General features: G+C 40.2%; 1 protein-coding gene across 1 annotated transcript in view; it reads left to right on the top strand.

Moving 5' to 3' along the window:
• Positions 1-22,310, top strand: part of ANK2 (ankyrin 2) — a 260,764-nt gene that overhangs the window by 8,481 nt on the left and 229,973 nt on the right. The window contains exon 2 of the mRNA XM_058838913.1: positions 13,014-13,072. Within this exon, the coding sequence (XP_058694896.1) occupies positions 13,052-13,072 (21 nt within the window). The 5' untranslated portion in view covers positions 13,014-13,051. The remainder of the gene's footprint in view (positions 1-13,013; positions 13,073-22,310) is intronic.

Genomic DNA, 22,310 nt, shown 5'->3' with positions numbered 1-22,310 from the left:
AGGATTACTTCTTTAAAACTGAGTCTAATATTCTGATTGAATTGCTTCCTGGATTTGATCATGGACATAATTAGTGTCCAACACAAGCAGTACCAAATAGAAGGTGAGTGTGAAATTGTAACATTTTTTTGTTTCTTTGTTTTTGTTAGTTGATTTTAGTTAAAAACCAAAACACTGTAACACATTATTGGAGTTTACAAGTGATAAACAGAATTTCCTTTTGTTAGTTGAATTACTGGCAAATAACAGTAATTTCTTACATTTTCACAGCATTATCTGCTGTTAATTTACATCCTGATATTTCATGTCCATGTTAATTTAATGCTAATGAGCATGTTGGTAATGATGGCTGTGGCACAGCATATTCAAGTGCTTTATTTTAACCACAGTGTTCATTTTCTGAAAAGAACCATAGTTTTTCTCTGCTTACTTCCACCCCTCTGTTTGGGTGCTTGTCATTTGCCTTTTCACCCATTTTATGGCTGCAAAATGAAAGAATATCCTTAAATATGGGAAAATTTTTAGCCTTTCCTGAGAACAAAGAAAAGCAAGCTCTCAGTGTTCTGCATTAGCTAAAAGACTTTAGCTCCTGTTTTCATATTTCTTCAGGCAGAATTAGCATAGGAACCATTGAAGTCTGGAATCCCTACTGCCTTATGCAAAACTTTTGCTACTGACTGAACAAGTTTTTGGAAGGGGCAGTGTATTTGCAAGGCATTTTGCACATTAATACCTTGGTTTCTATATATGCTAAGCTGCTGTTACAGCTTTAACCGTTGTTTTCTTGGTCTGTTCGTTTGGGTGTTTTGGATTTTTTTGGCCTGTATTTTTATGTAATTTTTGTTTTAAAGTACCAGTTCTCTGGACACCTGGCTCCTAAAATTATAAATATTTACAACCCTCTGTGGCAATAGGAAAAGTTGTTTTAAACTAAATACTAGCACAGGTGGATTTTTTGGGTATACAAGGCTGTTTGTGTGTAAACAACCAACACTGATTGTTTTAACATCAGGGAAAGCACTTGCACCTGCCTCGCCTTCAGTGTCTCAGCTGTTTATGGCTCCAGCCTCCTTAAGTCAGTCTGACCCACCACAGTGCTCTTACTCTGTTGCATCTCCAGCAGCTTAAAAAAGCCTCTTAAAAAAACCAAAAAGGTAGAAAAATGCTAAGTTTCAAGGGGGAAGATAGGTATTAGGCAGAAATTAGGCAGTTGGTTTTAAATAGGTTGGTGGTCCTATGTTTGTAGAGCTTTTGTGGTCAATTTTAGCATCTTAAAATACTCACTTGTGCTATGAAAATTGTCTTCATTGTACGTCACAGGTAATATGTTTTCAATTAATTACTCCCAACCTACTACTCTTAACTGGGAGAATCTTTCATAGACCAATGAAATATTCAAAATTGCTCAAAAGATTGAGACATGCAGTTACTACTCATGCAAATGGGAGCTTTGTGGGCTCCCTAATTACTTAAGTAGCTTTGAAAACACTTGTCCTTGATGTTTTTATTTCTCTGCAGTAGTGTTTATAGTCTGCTTTGAACAAGATAAAAAATTCCGTTTCGTTGTACTGAGAGCATATCTGAGAGTATAGAATTACCATTTTGTATTAACAGAAATGTTATGAAAAAGTTCTCTATTCTTTAAAATCAGCATGAAATATTCATCTGTCAATAAATATTTAAAGGTGATGTAAAATTTTCATGCATTTTAAAGAGTAAAATTAATTAAGATACTGTAAAGACTAAAACATTGTAGTGAATAAAAGAGTTGTATTAACATCTGTTAAATTCAAACTAGGCAGCTGATTTAATTTAGTGAAAAAAGCAGGAAAACAGGGTGACTTGAACTCTTTGGTTTCTGTAACATGGGACTGGGGCATTGATTTAAGATGTAGAAGACCCAGAGTTGCTGAGCCCCTAGGATAAAAGGGAAACTCTTTTTGGTCATCCTGTTAGGACTCTCTTCTTGAATTAAGGCTTCCTATTTTCTTACCTTGTGTCCTTAGAATGATGTACAGGTACTGGTGATCTTTGCATGTGTTGGGTAAGATTATTCTGGGTGCTGTGTGCTTTTCTTGCTTGCTAGAATCAATCAGGTTTTGGGGATCAGAATGAGGGAGATGCTCAGGACTTTGGAATGAAATTCCTGTAAGGTTTCTCAGTATCAGGAGTTATTAAACAAAGATAAAATATTGACTCAAAATTAAAATTATTATTGTGTTTAAGTAAACAAGGAATTTAAAGAAAGAGATGTCTGATAAGACAGACAGACATACAGTGATTCTTGGGTTTTTTAAGATTGGAGAAAGATGATATTTGATTATTTGGGTGTGTTTTTGTGCTAATACAGATCAGAAATTAAATTTCTGAAACACTATGGGGAAGCAGCTGTACTTCAGAGCCCCAGTTATTTCCACAAGAGAAGTGAAGAATAAATATTGGGGAAATGGGGAACGTGTTGTAGAGGAATATCCTCCATTCTCATTTTTTTAAACCTGCTCTGAAATTGTGTTCTCAGTTGTCTGCAGTGTTAATGATGGTTAAAGAGGAGATTCTTTTAGGTTTATTGTGCATGGGTACTTGAAGGATTTTGAAAGTGTGAAGTAAATGTTGTATTTTTGGAAGGGGGGGGAGTGGAATATGAATCTTTTGATGCAGGTGAGTTTGGAGGTGCACGTACTTCGGTCAGGTTGGTTGGTGCAGCTGGTGACTTAGGTGGAACTGCTCCTGGTTTCTGTTTTTCAAGGGAAATAAAACATTGCAACTTGATTCCTTCTTGGGTTTCTTTGGCACAGTGCTGTTCATACTGCCTGGCCTCCTTTGCTCCTTGCTTGCCATCTTTGCTTTCAGTCTCTCCTCATATCACTTTCCTCTGAGATTCCCCAGGGCCTGGCCCTGGGATTTTGGCTGCCCTTCAGAAGAGGCTTCTGAAATTGTACAAAACCTGACGTGAACACAAATATTTATATTAGGGAGAGGAGGAAAATGAAATGCTTCCAATTTGCAAAGGAGAGGATGTGGTTGCAGCCGTTATTACCTTACTGAGGAGAGTCCTGCACTCACTGATTCTCCCATCCCATATTTCAGATCGTGTCCTGTCTGGAAGGTGTTTAGAGGGGAGCCTACTGTATTTTTGGTATTGATGCCAATTTACTGATAACATCTGTAGGAAATTCAGCTTTCAGCTTCAATTTTTCTCTCCCCTAGGCTGGCCACTGTTGTCTTTGTGAAAAAAGCCACACTTTCAGAAACTTAAAAGGCTATTAATAATGTAAAATCTTAATAAAATTTTATCAAGTTGAAGAAGAGGCTTCAAACTTAGTATTACTTAGTACTGTACTGGAACTGAAGTCCACTGTTCAAATACCAGGTCAGGTAACTAATCCATGAACGCTAATCTCAGTCAAAATGGTTTGTATTAATATTCTGCATTTTATGTAAAAATTTGCAGTGCTAATTTTATTGACCAGTTATTAGCTCTATGTCTTAATATTCAGATAAAACATTGAACTTGGAGAATATCAGTGCAAACCAATAGAGAAACTATGTTTAAATCTTTGGTATCATGTATGTTATTATTATTGTTGTTGCAAGGGTAAAAACAAATGGGAAATTTGGCTGGTTTTCAGTCTGAAAGCATTGGAATACATCAGTATTATCATTATCATACTAAATGAATGTCGTGGTTGATATGTTGTGCTCACTATTGCAGAATGCTGCTTCATGCAGACAGTACAGCCAGGAGCAGAGGGGCAGCAGGAGCAGCCTCTGCTGACAGGACAGTGTTTGCTGAAGAGCGGTGAGAGGTTTCACCTGCTTCGGCAGGAGATATTCCGGTGGGGAGATTCCAGTGGCAGCAGGATCACACCCTCAGGCCTGTGCTGCTGATCTTCTGCCTCATCTGCTGCACAGCTGACATCAGGGAGATGTGGCACTGCACAACCTGAAGGGCAGCAGGTGTTTTCCTTGGATGCAAATAAAGCACAGACGTAGCGTCACACGAGAATTCAGGCATCTGTTTTCAGCATTTTTTAAGCCAGTTTAAAAAATATCAGCTCTGAAGTGATTTTCTGTCTATTCAGGATACAGTAAATGACAAGGCATTTCTGAGGCAGTTCTGATGTATTTTAAAATTTGATATTTCCAGTTGGAAATCAAGAATAAACACATAAGATTTGCTGAGCCTGTTGCAATATAAATGTGTTGCTACTGTCTTGGTAGGCCTGGATTCAGAAGCAGGACAGTCTGCAGGTGCAGTGAGATTGCAGACACCTGAATGCTGTACCAAGGCTTTGCAACAGATTTTTAGGTATGTGTTTTCTGAGGAGTTGCTTCAGAGTTGTGTTCTGCCTTGAAGATGTGTCCATAAAAAAATGTGTGCTAGGCAAGGCAGAGATATCGACTGAAATGAGTTAAGTCTTCAAAAATCTGTACATTCACCAGCTCCTGTTGCTGCCTTATCCGCTGGATTAAGGACTAAGTAAGTCTAGATGGATATTGGTGCCTGTAGGTTGTAAATCTCAGCTAGCATTTATAGCTACTGTCCTGCTTGCAGCCTCATTTGGCAAGTTGAAGGTTGTCTTGAGAGTGCATCGAAATATCCCGCCCCTCTGCTGACTCAGCAGAACTCGAGGGCTTGCCGCGCGTCTCAAAAGGCCCTGTTGTGTCCCCCTGGCTCTCTAATTAGCGGAAAAAAGCGAATGGGAAATTCCTTGAGCACAGTTGGAGTGAATGTTGAAACACTTCATGCAAGGCTGAACTCCAATTCATTAATGTACTGCAGGCAGCTTTCGATATAGGAATGCCAAAATGCAGGGTGTGCCACGGCAGAGAGCCGGCTATACCAGCACACTCTACATGAAATGCAGGCGCCTCTTCCTCTGACCTTTGGCAGCTGCTTAATCAGACCTTGGCCAGATTAATACTGTCCCTTTAAAATAATGCAAGGGGATGTCAAGGCAACATGGTCAGTGTCCACTCTGTCGGTAACTAAGAGTATTTTGTTTCCTGCTCCTTCTCTGGTGCAGATGGAAAGCACCAGCAGCCTCTTTGCAAGGCATGACTTCTCAATGAGACCGCACTAGGGTGATGTAAATCAGCAAAACTCCTAAGGTGGAGCTGCTGTTTTCTCACTCACTGTCTGGTGTTGGAAAAGCTGCAAGCCTCTGATTTGATTTTTGCATATATGGTTTCATTCTTTTTCGTCTGAGCTTAAGTTACCCATGTAAATCTTCTGGAAAGGCTTGATCATCCAAAAGGATACCAAGAGTATAAAATATTATCTCGGTGGCTATGTAAAATGATTAAGACTTTATTTCTTTTAGTGGTTTGTTGTTTGTAAGGGTTTTTTTAGTGTGGTCTCTGACGTTAGCTAGGAGAGGTATGTGCTTGGTTGTGACTTGTAAGAAATTTGAAGTCCTGAGACTATTTTGGAGGATTGTCACTGCAGCTGGGGAGCAGTCATCCACTGTAAATAATTGTTTGCAGGTTGATTGCTGAATGTGACGAGATATTAGGTGACGCTTAATATTCTGGAAATGGAATTATGTAGGGATAGAGCACAGAAGTCCCATACTCTGTTAGTGACATTTCAAAGAGGGACATGGAGATTCACTTTATGCTGTCAAAATTCTCACAAACGTGCTCTTGGCTGGCAGGAGCATCCTGCTGGTCACTTAGGAACAGTTATTTTTTGGCTTAACTGCACTGAAAATATTCTCTTGGGTTGGTTTTCTTCTCCTCTTGAGATTGCCCCTTGTGCATTCACAAAGATGCACTGCTGCTCCCCGCACGGACTCCCAGAGAGATAAATCCAGCTTTTGTCCTGCTGAATTCTTTCGGCCTGGCACTGACAACGCTAGTGGCCTCATCTGATTAAATCTACTTCACTGCCATGCAACATGACAAATGCTTTTGGTTCAAGTTGAACGGTGTAAAGCTTTTGCAAACAGGAAAAACAGTTGTCAGCTGTCACTGTTGTGGGACCAAACTCACTCTGTGCTGCAACAAGCAGACAAAAAAGCCTCTGAGCCACACAGCAGATCAAATGGGAAACCCACTCAGGGTACATCCAGTTCTATTAAGACACGAGTGTGTTTTTATCAAGACTTGTTTAACAACACAGGGGAGAACATCTGTTAGCAATTGGTAATAGGGAAAAATGCAGTCTCTTGCTCTCAAGAGTGCCTAGACATGGCAAAATTACAGGATACTCTATCATTTGCAAAATGGGATATTTTGAAATTTTAACATGTTTTGCTTACAAATGTGGCTTTTGACTTAATTTGTTGCAAAAAAAGTTAAGTATCCTTTAGAAGAAAAGCTGTTTTGAGAAGCTTTGGAGAAAGATCTTTGGCTGCAGGGTGGCGGCTCAGCTTCAGAAATTAAGATACGAGACTGAACTGAGGTTGAAAATGACACCTGAGTGTTTGGCATGGTCCTGGCTATTGACTTTCTTGTGCTCTCTGAGTTTTTATTCTACCACTCCCCCAGTCCCACTGAAGAAAGAAGTCCAAAAAGTTTGGGAGAAATTGGGTTATTTCTGAGTGTATGTTTTAAAAATTTTATTCCTTGTTTTCTTTGAATAGATGAAAAAAGGAGCATAATATACTGGCTCTTTGTTTTTTTTTAAAATTACCTTGTAGGAGTATGTGACTTTTGAATTTGAGCTTGTTTTGGACTCTTTAATCTGAAATATTATAGGTCAGCCTCAAAGCTATGCCTAATTTATGCTTAATCCCAAACCCAACAGGCATCTTATGCTTCATGGAGAAATGCCGGGTGCCTAGTGCCGTGCACGCTGGCATTTCCTTTTGGGGCTGTTCTTCTCTTAGTCACTGAATCAGTTTTTAATTAAATACAAGTAAAAAGTCTAACTGCTAATATAAGCCTCTGTTTTAAAACCAAGTCAAGCAGAAAATACTTTCTCTGTGTGTTTTCAATTGCGTTCCCGATTCAGACGTTTCATGTCTGGAAGGTGGTAGGGGAGCAGCACTTGTCTTTGAATTGGGGCCAGCAGTCTGAGTTTGTTTCCAGGTCTAGGCCTGGGATTGCAGTGCTGACCACTGTGGCCATGTCTGCCTTGCCATTTCCAGGCAGCCCTGCCCACTGCCTCCCTTGTGCAGGCTGGCTGTGAGCCAGTGCTGACCCACAGGGATCATGTGCGAGCTGATGCAGTAAGTGCTGCTGAAAGCATGGGGGAACCTGATGATGCCAGAGGGGCTGGTGGAGTGCGGAGCCTGGAGCGAGGCGGAGTGCTGCACCTTGGAATATGGCAGCTTGGCTGATGGGAAGTGGTCACTGCTTCTTCTGCAAGGCCAAAGCAGTGATAATTGTCACTGGGGCTTCTGCACCATGGCACTCACCCTTTACACCTCCCCACAGCCAGAACTCTCCTTCATTAGGCTTTCCATACTGAGCAGGGAAACGTTCATCTAAAGGTTCTAAGTGCTTAATCCTCAAACTGTTGTGTGGAGCCAGCCTCAGGGATGTATTTTTATAATGTGCTAATGGCTCAGTAACTGGTGAGAGGAATGAAATGCTTAGGCCTGTCAGCTAAAGGGCACTACAAGTCCTCTTTGGTCCTTAATATAGTAAGGGCATCTCAACAGCTGGCATCCCCTCTCAGCTTTGTGACTTTCCATTCAGTTAATTTTGTGTTACAGCTGTTCAGGAATTGTTAGAACTACCAGATTTGGGGGAAATCATGTAACAGTAATAGAATAGGCATTTCTGCTATCACCCCCCTTGCTTTGTGAGGTGCCATCCTGCCCTGCTCCCCCAAAACAGGGCAGGCAGGAGCTTGCAAGTCTGTTGACACCCAGGAACGAAGACAAATTTTTTTTCCCCAAGCCACATTTACAGTCTGCTTTCTTTTCTAAAAATGAGATCAGCATCTTAATTTTAATTAAGTAAAAGTCTTAGCTAAAGCCTCTTGAACACGTAGCGTGAAAAATAGGAAGGCCGCCAAGGAGCTCTGACTGCTGAGATAATTTCATCTTGCAAGTTGGGGCTCCAGCCGTGCGTCCTTCAGCTTAGTTTCCAAAGCATCTATTGACGTCCCAAGCAGCTTGGCACCCGGTGAATGTCACAGTATGCCGTGCTGTCACCCTGGGGCTCAGAGTCCCTTGTGATACTGGGAGCACTGTCACCAGAGGACACCTGTCCTGGGAGAGACAGCAAGGTCTTCTTGGGTCACGGAGCAAGGAAGTTCTGAGGTGTCTCAGAAAATGTGTCAAAATTCTTAAGTGCTATCAACTACTTTATCAATAACTGGGGATTGAATTAGCAGTCATTCCTGTAAGGAGTTGTTTCAAATGCTCTCAGTGGAAGCAGCAGTGTACATTTATGGAGGACAATTATCTAATTACTGGTCATTAATGACTATCTGCAGTCTCTAAACCTACTCAGGGAGGTGAGGAATGTCAGATCGATCGATTGTTCCCTCAGTTCTTCGTCTCACCTTTCTCTCTAGTTCAATATCACAGGCCAAATTCTGCACTCTGTATTATGGAGCAGAGAAAAACTGTGTTGCACTACCTGTTGCTGAATCCTCTCTGTGTGGGATTTGTGTTCTCACCTGACAGCTTTGGTGCTGCAGCTGGCCTCGAGTCAGCTGCCACTTCGCCTTCAGCCTGGAAGCCGGCACAGCAGGTGGGATCAGGACTGCAGCAGGGTAGGAAGACAGAAAAACTGCAGTTTTTCAGTACTACACTTTTTTACTGCCCCACCTTCCATGGCTGGGTAGCTTTGTGGAGATGTTCCTTTGGCTGAATTTCCATTACTTATTAGCTATCTCCCTTTCCCTAAAGGATTAAATAGATTACTTTGCCACTAACACCTAGATTGACTTCAGAGGTAGCTTGGATTCAAATATTAGTCTTGCACTTTAGTGCTTTTAAGAACATTGCTGTAATGACAGTAAATGAAGCCAAATGCAAAATAGTGCAATAACTTTATGTAGGTAGTGTGTCTATGTATAAAAAGGTATCTTGAGTTGCCACCCCACCCTCAAGATTTAACTGGGATTTGCAGGACCGTGAATTTGCTGATAACATAAAACACCTGCGAGAGCACAGTGGATTTAAATGGTTCAAAACCTATTAAAATCCCTGTAGTGGTCCTTAGGCTTAGGAGGAAGAGAGAATAAATTCCTGTTTTGACAGTTTCTAGTCTTACAAATAGCACTGATGGCTTCAGAGTTTGCAGAAGTGGGCTCTGAAATGATAAAGCTCCAGTTAGACATGAACAATTTTTGGGAGGGTTTTTTCAACATATAGTCTTGAGATGAGCTTTGGACTTAGAAAGCCTGTGACAGTGGAGGGGTCGGTGCTGTCAGTGTTTTAATGGTTGGGCACACTGCGGCTGTCCCTGCTGGTATTGCATCTGTGACCGAGCTCTCGCTGCCGTCCAAGGAATGTGCACAAAGGCAGCTTTGTTCCCTTCTTCTTGACCCCAGGGAATCGGTGCATGGCCAGCATGCCCAGACCATTTGCTGCAGAAGATCAGAAGCTCGCTGTGGAGCTCTTGAGGAGGAGGATGCAGGGGCAGTTGGTTCCAAAGTGCTTGAGCAGAAAAAGACATTAATTTTGTTTAACATTTTAGGCAATGTATAATGGTCCCAGGATACAAATTGAGATTTATATTCGATGTTTACTGCTCTCTAGGGTTTAATATTTTACTTTTTATGTTAGAAGTGGTAACCAGGTGTGGATTTGAACCACTGCAAATGCTCTGAAAACTGAGCTGCATGAATCTCCCTGGCTATGGCTTTCTTTGGAAATAAGAAGCAAAGGTTCTGTCAGCTAATGTGCTTCTACCCCTATGCATATGATGCCTAAAAGAAGAGTCCTCCATACAATTCCACCAGGGACCATCCATTCAGTCTCTAAATAAAACTCCTCTGTTTTCTTGTAGGCTGTTGTTTTGGCTTTCAGCTTGCTCTGTGTTAATGGCTTTTTGAAGTGACTTTTAAAAAGCACACCACAGTGTCGGCTTCTTGCATGAGGCACTCTAAGCAGATGCAAGAACCTGGCATGGAAATGAAAGAACACAGTTATTTGGTGGATGTAGGATGAGCCAAAGCACTTATCAGGCATCAGTGTAAGACAGCAGAACTTTACCAGCCTCTGCTGACTCTTGGAATGAGGATTGCGAAGGTAAGGCAACTTCATCTAATTTGGGGGACACAGATCCCGAAGGAAGGAGATTCGTCAGCGTTTTGCAGAGCAGATGGCTGTATATTGATTTGGATGGAACTATTTTCATTTCAAGTCCTCTGCAGCAGTAGGAAAAAAATATGATTTCAGTCTCATAGCTATATTTATGTCTGTAATTGGTAGTTAATACAATTCTGGTCAGAGTTTGCAGGATCATTTCTTTTGTTAGGCAGACAGGAGACAGCTTCATCCATTAGTGCTAATCCTATTTCACGGGAAGCTCGATGTTTAAATGTTAGACAGATTTTCTCCCTGATTGACAGTAACTATATTGCATCTTTGTCCCCCTCTAAAACTGGAGGGGAGGTGGGGCTTAGGGTTGCATGGATAAAGGCGGTGGTACGGCACCTGCTACTGGGTGTTTCTGAAAGGAATCGTTTGGGATGCCAAATGAAGTCTGGACAGGTTTTACTTCAGGGTTCCTGACTTCAGTACAGCCTGAGATGCCTTGGGTTGCAAATGGTGCAAAATGAAGGCTGTTATGTGGAAGAAATGGAATGGGATTTGTTATCTGCCAGTGAGTCACCTCATTTGAAGTCTGTCTGGTCATTGTTTTTGCTGATAAAGGAGAAATGTAGACGTCATATGAGTGGAAGGCTGTGATCCCATCTAGATTGGCAAAGGACAGAAGGATGTGCGCTCCTACTGGTTGATCTTAAGGAGCACCAAGGGGCGCTTGTCTTAATTTTGGCTTTTCTGGTCGAAGCCCCAGGCGAATGGATCAGTTTAACACTTTGCAAATGGCAAAGCACGAAGGTATATTTCCTCAGAAATAAGCTTTAACTGTAGCACTTGACGTTTAATATGTACTTGTTGTGGGGAACCCTCCCAACTTCTTAAATTCTAAAGCAGGCACTGAAGAAAAGTCCATCAAGTTGTGATTATAACTCAGAATTTCCTATGGAATGGGTATGTGGGTAATCATTACAAACTACTGTAGGGAGCTTAGCCCTGGGAGTGCCTGTGATCAACAGAATCAATTTATTTTCTCTTTAACCTTGAAAATTATGCTTCCCCTCAAAAGGGAGGAAAATGAACCAAACCTGACAGCTAGCATGATTCATCAGATAATTCTAGTCAGATGGCAATTATAACTTTGAGTTTTTAAGGACAAAAATCTATAGTAGTATATGTTCAACCCAGCTCAGTACCTCCTGTAGCTAAAGCAGAGCAGTGTTATTGTATTCTGAAATGGGCTCATATCCTGGAGAGGTCTGAGCTGTAGCTGGCACTTACACTGCCCTTAAAGGCTGAACATGTGTACACATGGGGACTAGAGGACCAAAATGTGCTGCTTTGAAAGAGGAGGATAATGAGAGATCTGCCAGGTTAAAAACAAAAAAGGGTTAATTTAGAGGCATCACAGAGGAGGCTGACAGGAGGTGGAAGCAGAAGAACTTGTGCAAGAGATGTCTGAATTTGGCAGAGATTTAAAATTCAGTCTAAAATAAAGTTAGTTGCGTGCAGGCAGAGTGAATGTTGAGCCTGTACGCTCTGTTCAGTGTGAGCACATTACGGGAAAAAGTGATATTTCCATCTGAAATTTGTCAGAAATCTTGGGCAAGCTTAATGCTGAAAAATAAGGAGTGGAAAGAAATTCAGACAAGCTCTTTATGGAATATGAAAAGTATTTAGTTGTTAAGGGTTTCACCTGTGTTTTTTTACAGTTTTCAACTTGCGTTGGTTAAGAAAACATCTAAAAAACTGGCACATGGCAAAAGTGGTGGTATGGATGAAATACAAAATGGTTTTCTTCCCTTTTAGGATATAGTTTTGGTAGTTAAGGACCATTTAAATCTGTCTTGCCATTTATAGGATGTATTGTGAACTGTTAACATTATCTTGAGTATAGAAAGGCAATAGTGATAAATGCAGTTCAGTCACAGAAGAGTGCTGGATGACGTGTGGGTGGGAGAAACAGGAGCTGAGATTCACTTGAGATTGGCAGATCCTGACACGTGTGGTTGTAGCCCAGCCTCCTGCGTGGGTTATGGGGAAGGGCAGTACCATCACCTGGATTTGAGCCTGGATTCTCGAGCCTGCGTGGTCCTGCTGGGTAACTGTGGGCTGCTGCCAGGCTGAGCCAGAGGTTTTTCCATCTGGCTGCTCAAGACAAGAGCTTGGGGGTGAGAAGGAGGGGACAGAACCTCTAGCCGGTTCTGAACTCACACCTGCCTGTTTTTCAGGTTTGGAAAGATTTTACAGAAATCAGATGCAGTGTATAAAGGTGTGAAACCCCATGTTTCTGTGGAGGAGAATGATGAGCCTGCTGCGCACATGCCTCCCTTGCTGTTCCTAACTAGAAGATGCTGTTCTCTTATGATTTTGGGCATGGCAGTGTTGAGGGTGTGCTGTCCTGTGCTCTATCTGCCCAAAATATGTTTTGCTAGTGGCTGTTAAGAAGTTGCACAAATGTCTGTACTGAAGACCACATTGGGGTTCTTCTGCTGAATGTTTTGTATTTCCATTACTGTGACTGCAATAACGACTTTTTCCAGACTATGAAAATCAAGTTGAGGACATCAAGTAGCTTTTATTTAGAAATCATGTACTATGGAGGAAAAAAGCAGTAATAAGAAAAAAAGATCTTAAATTCAATTTCTGAATGCTTTGCTGAGGCTAAGTGGGAACATGTCATCTAGACTAATATAACAACCAAACCCATTATCCTAATTGTCTTACCTAACTTATAACCACAGAAAACTTACTGGGGAGCCATGGAGAGCAAGGTATGTATTCATGATACCTTTGAGAACATGGAAAATTAATGTGTTTTTCCTGTTTTTCTTTTTTTAGGTAAGTAACCGAAGGGGACATGAAGAATTGACATTTAAATGGCCAGCATGTTGCAAAAGGTATTTTGATTTAGATTCAATAAGAAACGTGCAAATAATTAATTCGAGTACATATTTAATGAGGATTTTCCTACTTTTTTTTTTTTTTATCCCCTCTATTGAGATTGTCATGGCAGAGAAATTAAAGAACCTGGGTCTAGCTAGTTGACTAAAATTATTTTACTTGCTATAAAAGAAGTCATAATAATAGTAATAATATAATGGTGATGATGATGAATGAAATATGGAAGTATCATTCTTGAAATCTCTTTTTTTCACTGGTGATCACTGGAAAGTGTGTTTTACATGCTGATTATAAAGTGATAGATGCATTGCATCTGATTTCTAAGACATGATACCACTAAGTAACTCTGAGGAAGCTAAACCCAGATTTGATCCCTAAACAGCTCCTTCCTTGGCAGCCAGATGGATCTAGAGGTATGTGAGGCCTTATCTTGCATTGGGAAATAATGTCTGTAAATATGCTGTGAACAAAATGCTGGAGCTTCTGCTGCTGACACCCACACAGAAGCATCAAAGAAAACCCAGCTATGTTTCATTTGCAGTAGCTCTCCTACTGATGACTTTTTCACATCACTGATAATCGATTATAATTTTGTAGAATGTTTGTTGTCATTTTGCTGTCTGTGAAATCCCTCAGGACAGTGTGGGTTGATGGGAGAGCGATGGTTACAGAGAGCAATTCCTGTTAATACCAATTAGGGATGGTAATGCAAAGCTGTTTGGAAGGATCCTCACGAAGGCTGGTTCAAGGAAGAGGATTCTGGCTTAGGAAAATGTCACTGTTTCCTAGTTATTTCCATTAGAGTGGAAGTTAGGCTTCTTCATCTTTTTGATTAAGGGTGTGAAGAGGAAGATAGACCTATTGATTAGGAAATGGCTGGGGGGTATAATGATCTGATGCAAGTTCTGATTTCACTGATGGGGAACTGAGATTTATCCCTGAATTTCCTACTTGTGACAAGACATTGGAATCTAATGGATTGTTATCTGTTCTTCTTCATCAGTTTTGAGTTTAAAACCCCAAACTGTATTGGACACAAAAATTAAGTGTTCTCTGACTAGATTTTTTTGGCTGAAAAATTCTGGTTTTGCCTTTCACAGACTTTCCATTATGGGCTACATGTAACCACTTTTGCTTTCTCTGCTGTTTTTCCTGATTTTCCTTTGTCTGTACTGGGATTTTGCTGACAAAGAAGCGTTATAGAGAAACACAGACTCACCTGAAACTGATCTAGTGAACTGAGTTTGGGAATATTTCAGTTAAAGAGCAAATCTCTCCACCTGAAACCTTGGTTGCACTTAATTATTTGGATTTGAGTTTGAAGTAAGAGATATTTTGAAAGATGGGGTATAAACGTGTTGTAACCAAGCAAGAAAACAAACCAATTTGTTTCTCTCCTGGAGCTTGCTGCAGTTTTACTGTCTCACAGGTCTTTGTGAACAGAAGCACAAACATATCCATGTGTACAAGTTCTGCTTTCTATCAGTGAATAAGTGTCTTTGTGGGAACTAAAAGGTCTTTTCTATTCCCCAGAGAACTCCACAGCATCATTTTAGCCTTTGAAAAGAGAAAGTTCTTGGCTAACATTAAAACAAAATGCTGCTGCTTGTGGCCACTCTAGAATTTTTTTTTTTTTTAAATTTGAGGAGCTAGACATTTAAAAAAACCTTTGGTTATAAAAGGGAGGCAATACTTGCAGAAATTTGGGAATGAAGGAGAAACCTGCAGTGCAGTACAGTCATTGCTTTCTGCACATGGAGTTCTGAGCACCAATAACCCCTGGTTACTTGGAACCGATAAACATTTATATAAAATCAGCATTAATTACTTGTGCACTACTTTAATATAGCAAACAACAATATTAGATCTGGTGCAATGCTTACTGAATGCCTCATGTATTTGCTAAGTGTAAAATGAATTCAAGTTGGTCCTGGGTAAATTTATGTCCCATGGGCTGCACTAGGATGCATTGTGGGGATGCAGATATAATGGTATCAAAAGATGAAATTAGAGTTATTTGTCTCGGGCAATTTAGTTTATTGCATTTGACATCTTATCAGGTCTCTGAAACATAACTAGAAGCTTTCTCTTGGAAACATGTCGTGTCCTGTCTGTCTTAATGATCATCAGTAGTGGGTTGTTATTCCTTTGCTGTAATGATGCACCTTCTATCAGAAGCCAGTGGAGACTCTGCTGCTGAGGAATACAAAATTCCTTTATTTTTTTATGGGAATAATAATATTATGCCTTGGTAAGTTTTCAGAGGTCGTCTCAGTAAACCAGGCATTGCTCTGTGAGCTACAACGTCACCATCTTGAGCAATATTGGTTCTTGAAGTATAGATTCACTTTTTTATTTCTGTTTTTCGTTGGTACATTACGTTTTTGTCTGTTGAGCTGTATGTGTGAGTCTGAGCTGTCAATAAAGGACTTCACTATCTCTGTGTCATGTTGTCAGTTAATTCAGATAAATGCCAACCAGCAGGGATTCACAAAGGTAGGTCAACATCCTCTAAGCTTTCTGGTTCTCTGGGAATTTTGCCTTTCCTTTTAACATCACCATTTCTAGCCTGCATGATCATGGAGGTACCAGTGGAAACATGGACTGCATTCACATGGATTTTTCCAGAGGTAGGTGTTCTCTTTTTTCCAATGTACTAAGGACTTGGTAATCAAACCTCTTTGTGGATATCTGTTTTTATATCCTAAATGTAAATGTGTTTATTTGCCTTTGGTGGGTAACAAGGTGGCCAGTGTTGTGCTAAGCAGCAGGGAAATGCTGCTATGTCTTTTATTCTTCAAGCTTTTGATAAAAGACACTTAAGCATTTTTGGCACCTGGTCTCCCCAGCTTTCCATGGAGCTGGGCAGCAGGACAGGCGCCATCCATTCTTTCCTTTCTTGTCTCTGGCTTGGCTGTGAACAGCCACATTTTTTCTTACTGGTGATCCTGAACTGGGGCAATTGCACGGCACCTGATAAAATGCTGAGGGAAGCAGTAATTTTTCCTTGAAAAATTGAGGTGACTGGTGGGGGGGGTTCAACATCCAACTTCACAGGAGGACTTGTTAGGGGTCTCTTAATATCATTCCCAGGTGTTTTTAGTACTGGAGAACCAAAAAACTCTGTGAATAGTAACTGACTGACAAGATCTGGTATATCTGGTAACTGGGAGATATTTATTGCATCTTATGATTTAGATTGTGTGCTTGCTATGCTTTTTTGGTTTTTTAAACATCTGACAAATTCTGTAGCTTGCCAATGTACTGTGCATATTGATGCCAGTAATCATTTAAAAAGTGATTTTATTTTTATAAGGACTTGTATTCATCATCATCAAGTAGTGGTGACATGTAGGTAAAGAAGTTGTCCAAAGAAAGGAAACATGTTTTTCCAGAGCTCAAACACTTGGTCTGCTTACCAGATAATCTTGAGCCCGAATTGTTGTTTAACCCCAGCTGATTCTGAGTTCTTGGCTGTTTGCCTGTGTCCCACACTCTGGTAGTGGCATTTTTCTTTAGGTAACTTCATTGTCATAGTAATGAAAAAGGCTGTAAGTGGAGGATGTGTGTGCTTGTATTAAGATTTTTTTAAATTTTTTTTTTTTTGGTGAGCAGTGGAAGTTTTAGAACTGTCAGAAGGCTCTGATGTCTACACATTGATAATATTTTGCTGCTTTAAAAAAAAATGGATGCAGCACTGCAGGATTTTTTCTTTGTGTACATTAAAAGTGAAACCGCATCTTTGAGATCAGTGTTAGAAATGCTTGTATGCACAAACATATCTTGGAATTCTCTCTAGATATATCTTCATTTTAAGCTGTGGCTCTTGTCAGCCTGTGGATTTTCTAAAGAACAGATATCTACATCTGGAATAAAAAGCAGGATTGCGTTTCACATTAACTGGTGTTTTTGTTGGTAGCCTAAAGGAACATGAAAATTTAAATGGGCATAATGAATAAATTAGCCTTTGACTTTAGGCTGTTCCTTCAAAACAAGAGCGGAATGGTGTGTGGTACATTTGCAGTGCTTTTTGCCTCTGTGTATTTCTTTGTAAGGGGCTCGTTTTCTTCATGATGAATTTAATCCACCATGATATCCCCTGTATTACAAAAAGAAAAGCAAGGAAACTACAACGGAAAATCTTTATTTTTATGGTAACCAAAATGAACATGGAGAAGTCATGGTTGTTTTCATTGACTCCTTGAGGTCTGTGAGTACAAAATGGGAAAAATTCCAGAGTGTCTGTGCAGACTTAAAAGTGTTTCAGGTTTGCTATTGATTTTCACATGGAGTGCGTTCAGATGCTGGGACAATTAGCAGCTGAGCTAAATCCAACTGAGAACTGACTCTGCTGCACCAGAAATTGAAGCTAATGGGCCGTAAAGGCAGGGAGGATAATTCCAGTGTCCAGCACTAGTCTGTAGCTAGACTGCCACCAGAAGGAGTGGGAGATGGGATGCGCTGGCCAAGGGCTGAATGCCGCACGGTGACTCAGAATTCGCTGCTCTAAGAGATTGTGTAGCCATGCTTGAAAACTGCTTCCACTTTGGTGGCTGGGAAGGAAATGAGTGTGGAAAGCAGCTCTTGCTTGAAGCAGTCATGGTTTAAGAAGCAGATTGTGTGTGGCCCTTTAGTGGCTTGTTCTGTTCTGATGTGGATTCTTTCCTTTTCGTTTTCACTGGGCATAAAAATAGAAGGAAGAAGCCACAAATAGGCTAAAATCTCCCAAGGTGACTTTGATTTGTTTAAAAAAGAGCCCAAAGTCTAAATCCTGAAGGAGTGTCTCACATGGTCCTGAGCTTTTCCACAGCTTTTTTTCCAGACAAAAAGTAAAACCTGACATGTGAAGCATTGACTGCAAAAAGCAACAGGTTGGCTGCCAATTTTTTTTAGTCTATATTAGCATTTCTGCCAAAATCTTACTTGTTTTCTTTTACCACAAGCATGGCAGACAAAAGGACATTGTTTTTCTAGTGTGAGAATGGGTAGTTTTTATCAGCCAGACAAATTTCTTACATTCTGTTTATAAACATTTGTTTAGAAAACACACTTCATTCTAATGCAGCTTTTGCAGTTTCTTTATTGTGCCAGAAGAGATGAAAACATAGGCATGGCCGCTTTGCTGAGTTGCTTTTAGAGATATTCTCCTGGTTTTAATGTTTGAGATAATGTCAGATAAGATGTAAATGCAGAATATTGTTGCTTTTCCTTTTCTCCATCTGTGTTGCAGTGCTATTTCTGGCACAGGTAGAGGTTGAAGAGGGGCCAAGGTACACATCCTTGCCAGGGTTTCAAACACCACCGATGATTTGGGAGTGTCGAATGTCATCCTTTTGAGTTTGTGCCTACTTCTAAGTGTGTTTGTGTACTGCAGAATTTTCACTCCTAAATCTTTAAGTGCCTCTTAAAAATGTATGACTAATCTTGTGTCAGTCTGAGTGTTCCATACATGCTCTTCCTTCTCTGAAGATGAGTTTCATTGGCTCTGTTTCAAGAGTCAATGGGAAATGCATTGGAAGTGAGATTTGTGTTTTATACAAGTGCTAATGGTAGAAAGTTTTCCACAGACACCACTGGGGGCAAACTAGGTCAGTCTCATCACTCTTTTTGCTGTAATGGATAGGCCTGGGTTTTTTCCTTTCTAAAGTATCAGTGGCGTGTCAGTAATGCATCTGCTCTCATAAATCATTGGCTTCTCATGTCTATTCTACAATGGCCTGAAATAATAATTTAAAAATTATAATACCCCCAATTTTTTCATCTATTAAAGGTGAACAAGCTGAGGTAACAAAATCTTCCCCCTATATATACCTTAGGTTAGGAATGCAAAGCTTTTAATGAACTGTCCAGGTTCATTAAGGTAAGCTATCTGTGTACTCCCCCCAAAATCCATTGTCCAGATTTCTCTGGGAAGGAGGAAAAGGGCTGGTGTGTATCTATATATTTAAAAAAAAGCTGTAAACCTGCTCTGTAGTTTTCACTGACACCCGTGTCTGTAACATCTCCAGTGGAAAGGCAGCAATGGCTGCAGAGGTGGGAAGCCAAGGTAGAGGAAGTGGTTTTGATTTCCTTTCTGTACTCGAGCCTTTCAGCTGAAGAAGCTGGTGGAAGTTGGGCTGCTTTGCTGCCTGCTCTTGTTCTGACCAGACTGTAGCATCACAGCAGTTTGTCTCATGAATTTGTGGCCATGAGAACTTTATAATCTTAAATTATAAATATTTAAATTATATTTATTATTTTATTTCTATTTAAATTATAATCTGCTGTAATGGTAATTATATTAACTAAAATGGTCATAAAATGATAGAGAGGAAGCTGCGGAGTCAGTATTCTCCCAAAACATTCCTAATGAAAAGAAAATATCAGCGTGTGTGTGTGTGTGTGTATAAGTATATATGCATGTGAGTGGGTGTAGAGTGTGTAAGAGTATGTTAAATAAAACAAAGTCCATATTCATGATTTGAGATTAGCAAACGTTAATGAACTTACAAATTCTCTGAGGGGAGTCAGCTGATGTAGCTGAGCTAAAAACTCAAGGCCCTTGGATAAAACCCTGCCAGGGTAGGTAATAGACACTTTCTGCTACATTTAGCTCTTTTCCTTAGATGTAATCAACCATTTTTTAAATGGGAATTTGGTACAGACTTTAAAGAGTCTGTTTGCAATTTGTTGCATAAGGGATTTTTAAGCAAATGCAAGTAGTGGATTGAAATCAAAAGTGCTAAGCAGGGCCTTTGGAATGCTGTAAAGCTGAGGTCAGTGCTTTTGGAGTTGTAGAGAGCCTTCAGCTGCCCCTTCTGGTTGGAAGGGTTGCTTGGGGATGAGCACAAGGCAATGTGCAGTGGAAGGAGCTGCTGGGATCCACATTTAGTAACGGCTCAAGGAAAGTGGTTCATGGTTTCTGGACTGATCCACTAGTCTTCCAAAACTTAAAATGGAGTAGCAGCTGGAAAACCTGAATTTTGCTTTTAAGAATTGGAAAAATACTGAATCAAAAGACTGATGTAGGATCCTCTATAAGTAACATTCAAGGTTGGACACGTGTCCTAAAATGTATCGGAAACAGAACAGAGGCTTCCCAAGGAAGGCCTGTACTGTCCATCAGAACACAGGGGGTGTTTGCAGGGGAGGGGGAAGAAGAAATGATCCTCCTGTTAAGAAAAAGGTTAATAGGGTTTGTTTATATCCTGTCAGGAAGGTTAGCTGGGAGCTGCTATTCACTCCAGGTCTTCTCATAACTCTACACCAGTTTTTTGGGCTGAAGATTGAGGTCTATGGTGGCCAAAAAATTTTGAAACGCTTCATTCTCAATCCTCTTTCTAGTTTGTTAGATGGTGTTTTAAAAATTACTTTGGTGATAGTCTTGAAACCATAAATATGCCATTTATTAGTGATCTCTTGTCTGCCTTGTTCCTCAGATGGGCTGAAAACCTGCAATGAAATAAACTGTTTGGACATTCAGATCCAAGCCATATTTGTCATCCATAAAAACTGCATTTCAAGATCAGACCTGAGGATCTGTTTTCTCCTCAGCAATATCCACAGCCTGGTTTTTGGGGAAGAATAGGAACAGGGCAGGCATATCTTATACTTCCACTAAATAATCTCCTGGCCTCCAGCTGTTTTCAGCTCAGGATTTCCTGAGCTGGATATTTTCTCTGTGATTTAATAACGCTCAGTGTTTTTTTTCTTTTACAAACTTGTCCCTCCTTGAGCTGAGGTAACCCCTTCCCCCAGGGAAATTCCTGCCACCACCTCTGTTCTGGCCACTGGGCTGGGACACACAAAATCTTCTCTCCTAGAGTTTAGAACGTGTTTTTAGGTTCAGGGAGAGGAAATACGAGGTTTAAAGATGAAAGCAATCATATTACAGAATATGAATAGTTACTGCTATGGTTGAAATATTATTTTGAATACAGGCATATGGTCAAGAGCAAACCCAAAACATTTTAAAAAGAGAATACCATGTACCAAAGACAGGAATCCTTATCCAAATGAGGCATTTGTGTCTTGGCAGTGCTTGACTGTTTGTCTTGTCAGTTCTCTTGCTCTCCTAAGTATGGCTTTATTTATAAAATATTAGCTTTCCAAAGGAAGCCATCAGGAAATGAATAACTGTAGTCACAGCTGGGTTTAAAAAGGGAAGATAAAATAGGAAGCTCCATCCATTTTGTGTGCTGAGTGATGCAGGAGTTTTGTGAAGACACTATTGATTTCATAATAGAAGAAATTAATGTACTTGATTTTCTTATTTTTGGCTTTATGTGGTGTTCCTGTCTTTCATTTGAAACATTGATAATGAACGTTATTTTTTTTTCTCTTTTTTTTTAGTACCTTCCTGATTTTAAAGTAACTTTATTAAAATACAGAAACTTGAAAAATTCATCAAAAATGGGAAATTTGGCCTTATTCCATGGAGTCAATTCCCTTTGGGTAGGTTCCTGGTGAGCTAGGGCTGCTCAGCAATATTTCCCACCTTTATTTTCCTCCTCACAGTACACCCAGGAGCACCAGGACACATCTGGACTTCAAGATGCTGTAAAATTCAGTGTAAGCTGTGATTATAAAGGCTTGTGACTTTTTCAGTTTTGCATTTAGTTGTCTTGGGGATAGCACAAAGCCCATTTATCCCTGGTATGGCAGCCAGATTTTTTAAGGCTGTGCTCTGAAACCTGAATATTCTACAAGTTTTCAGCAAGAAGGTGATGAGAGTTTTCTTAACATAAGCTGTTCTGCACACACAGTTTTTTTTATAGGCCTAGACTGTCAGCCTGAGGTAGATGCCAGGCACTGGGAAGCTTTTACATTTGGTGTAATAAAAAACAACATGCCTGATACTGTAAATCACTGGACAGTCTGCAGGTGTTGCTCTCTGCACCACAGCAGAACCAGCTGTTACTCTGGTTTAGTTCCTAGTCAGAGACTTTAAAGAAAATGTTTTGCTGTTCTTTCAACTTCTACTTTAATTGCAAGTGGGTGGAACGATGAAAATGCAGAGAGCTGAATTGGTGTTTAAATAGATCGGCACATCACAGTATTATATTGCTTTTAAAATAAATACTGCCAAAAGGCATTTGTATAATAACAGGAATTGAATTTGGGTCATGAGTCCAGATATTTCAGGTCCACAGTGATTCTTCCATTACTTACTATTACTTTAAAACTCCTGCTGTCAGTATTTGGGATAGTCTCTCAAAGCTGAGCTGCTCTCTCCAAATATATATATCAGTTACG

Source organism: Poecile atricapillus, chromosome 4 (genome assembly GCF_030490865.1).
Source record: "Poecile atricapillus isolate bPoeAtr1 chromosome 4, bPoeAtr1.hap1, whole genome shotgun sequence".
NCBI lineage: Eukaryota > Metazoa > Chordata > Aves > Passeriformes > Paridae > Poecile > Poecile atricapillus.
This window is presented reverse-complemented; position numbering and strand designations above follow the sequence as displayed.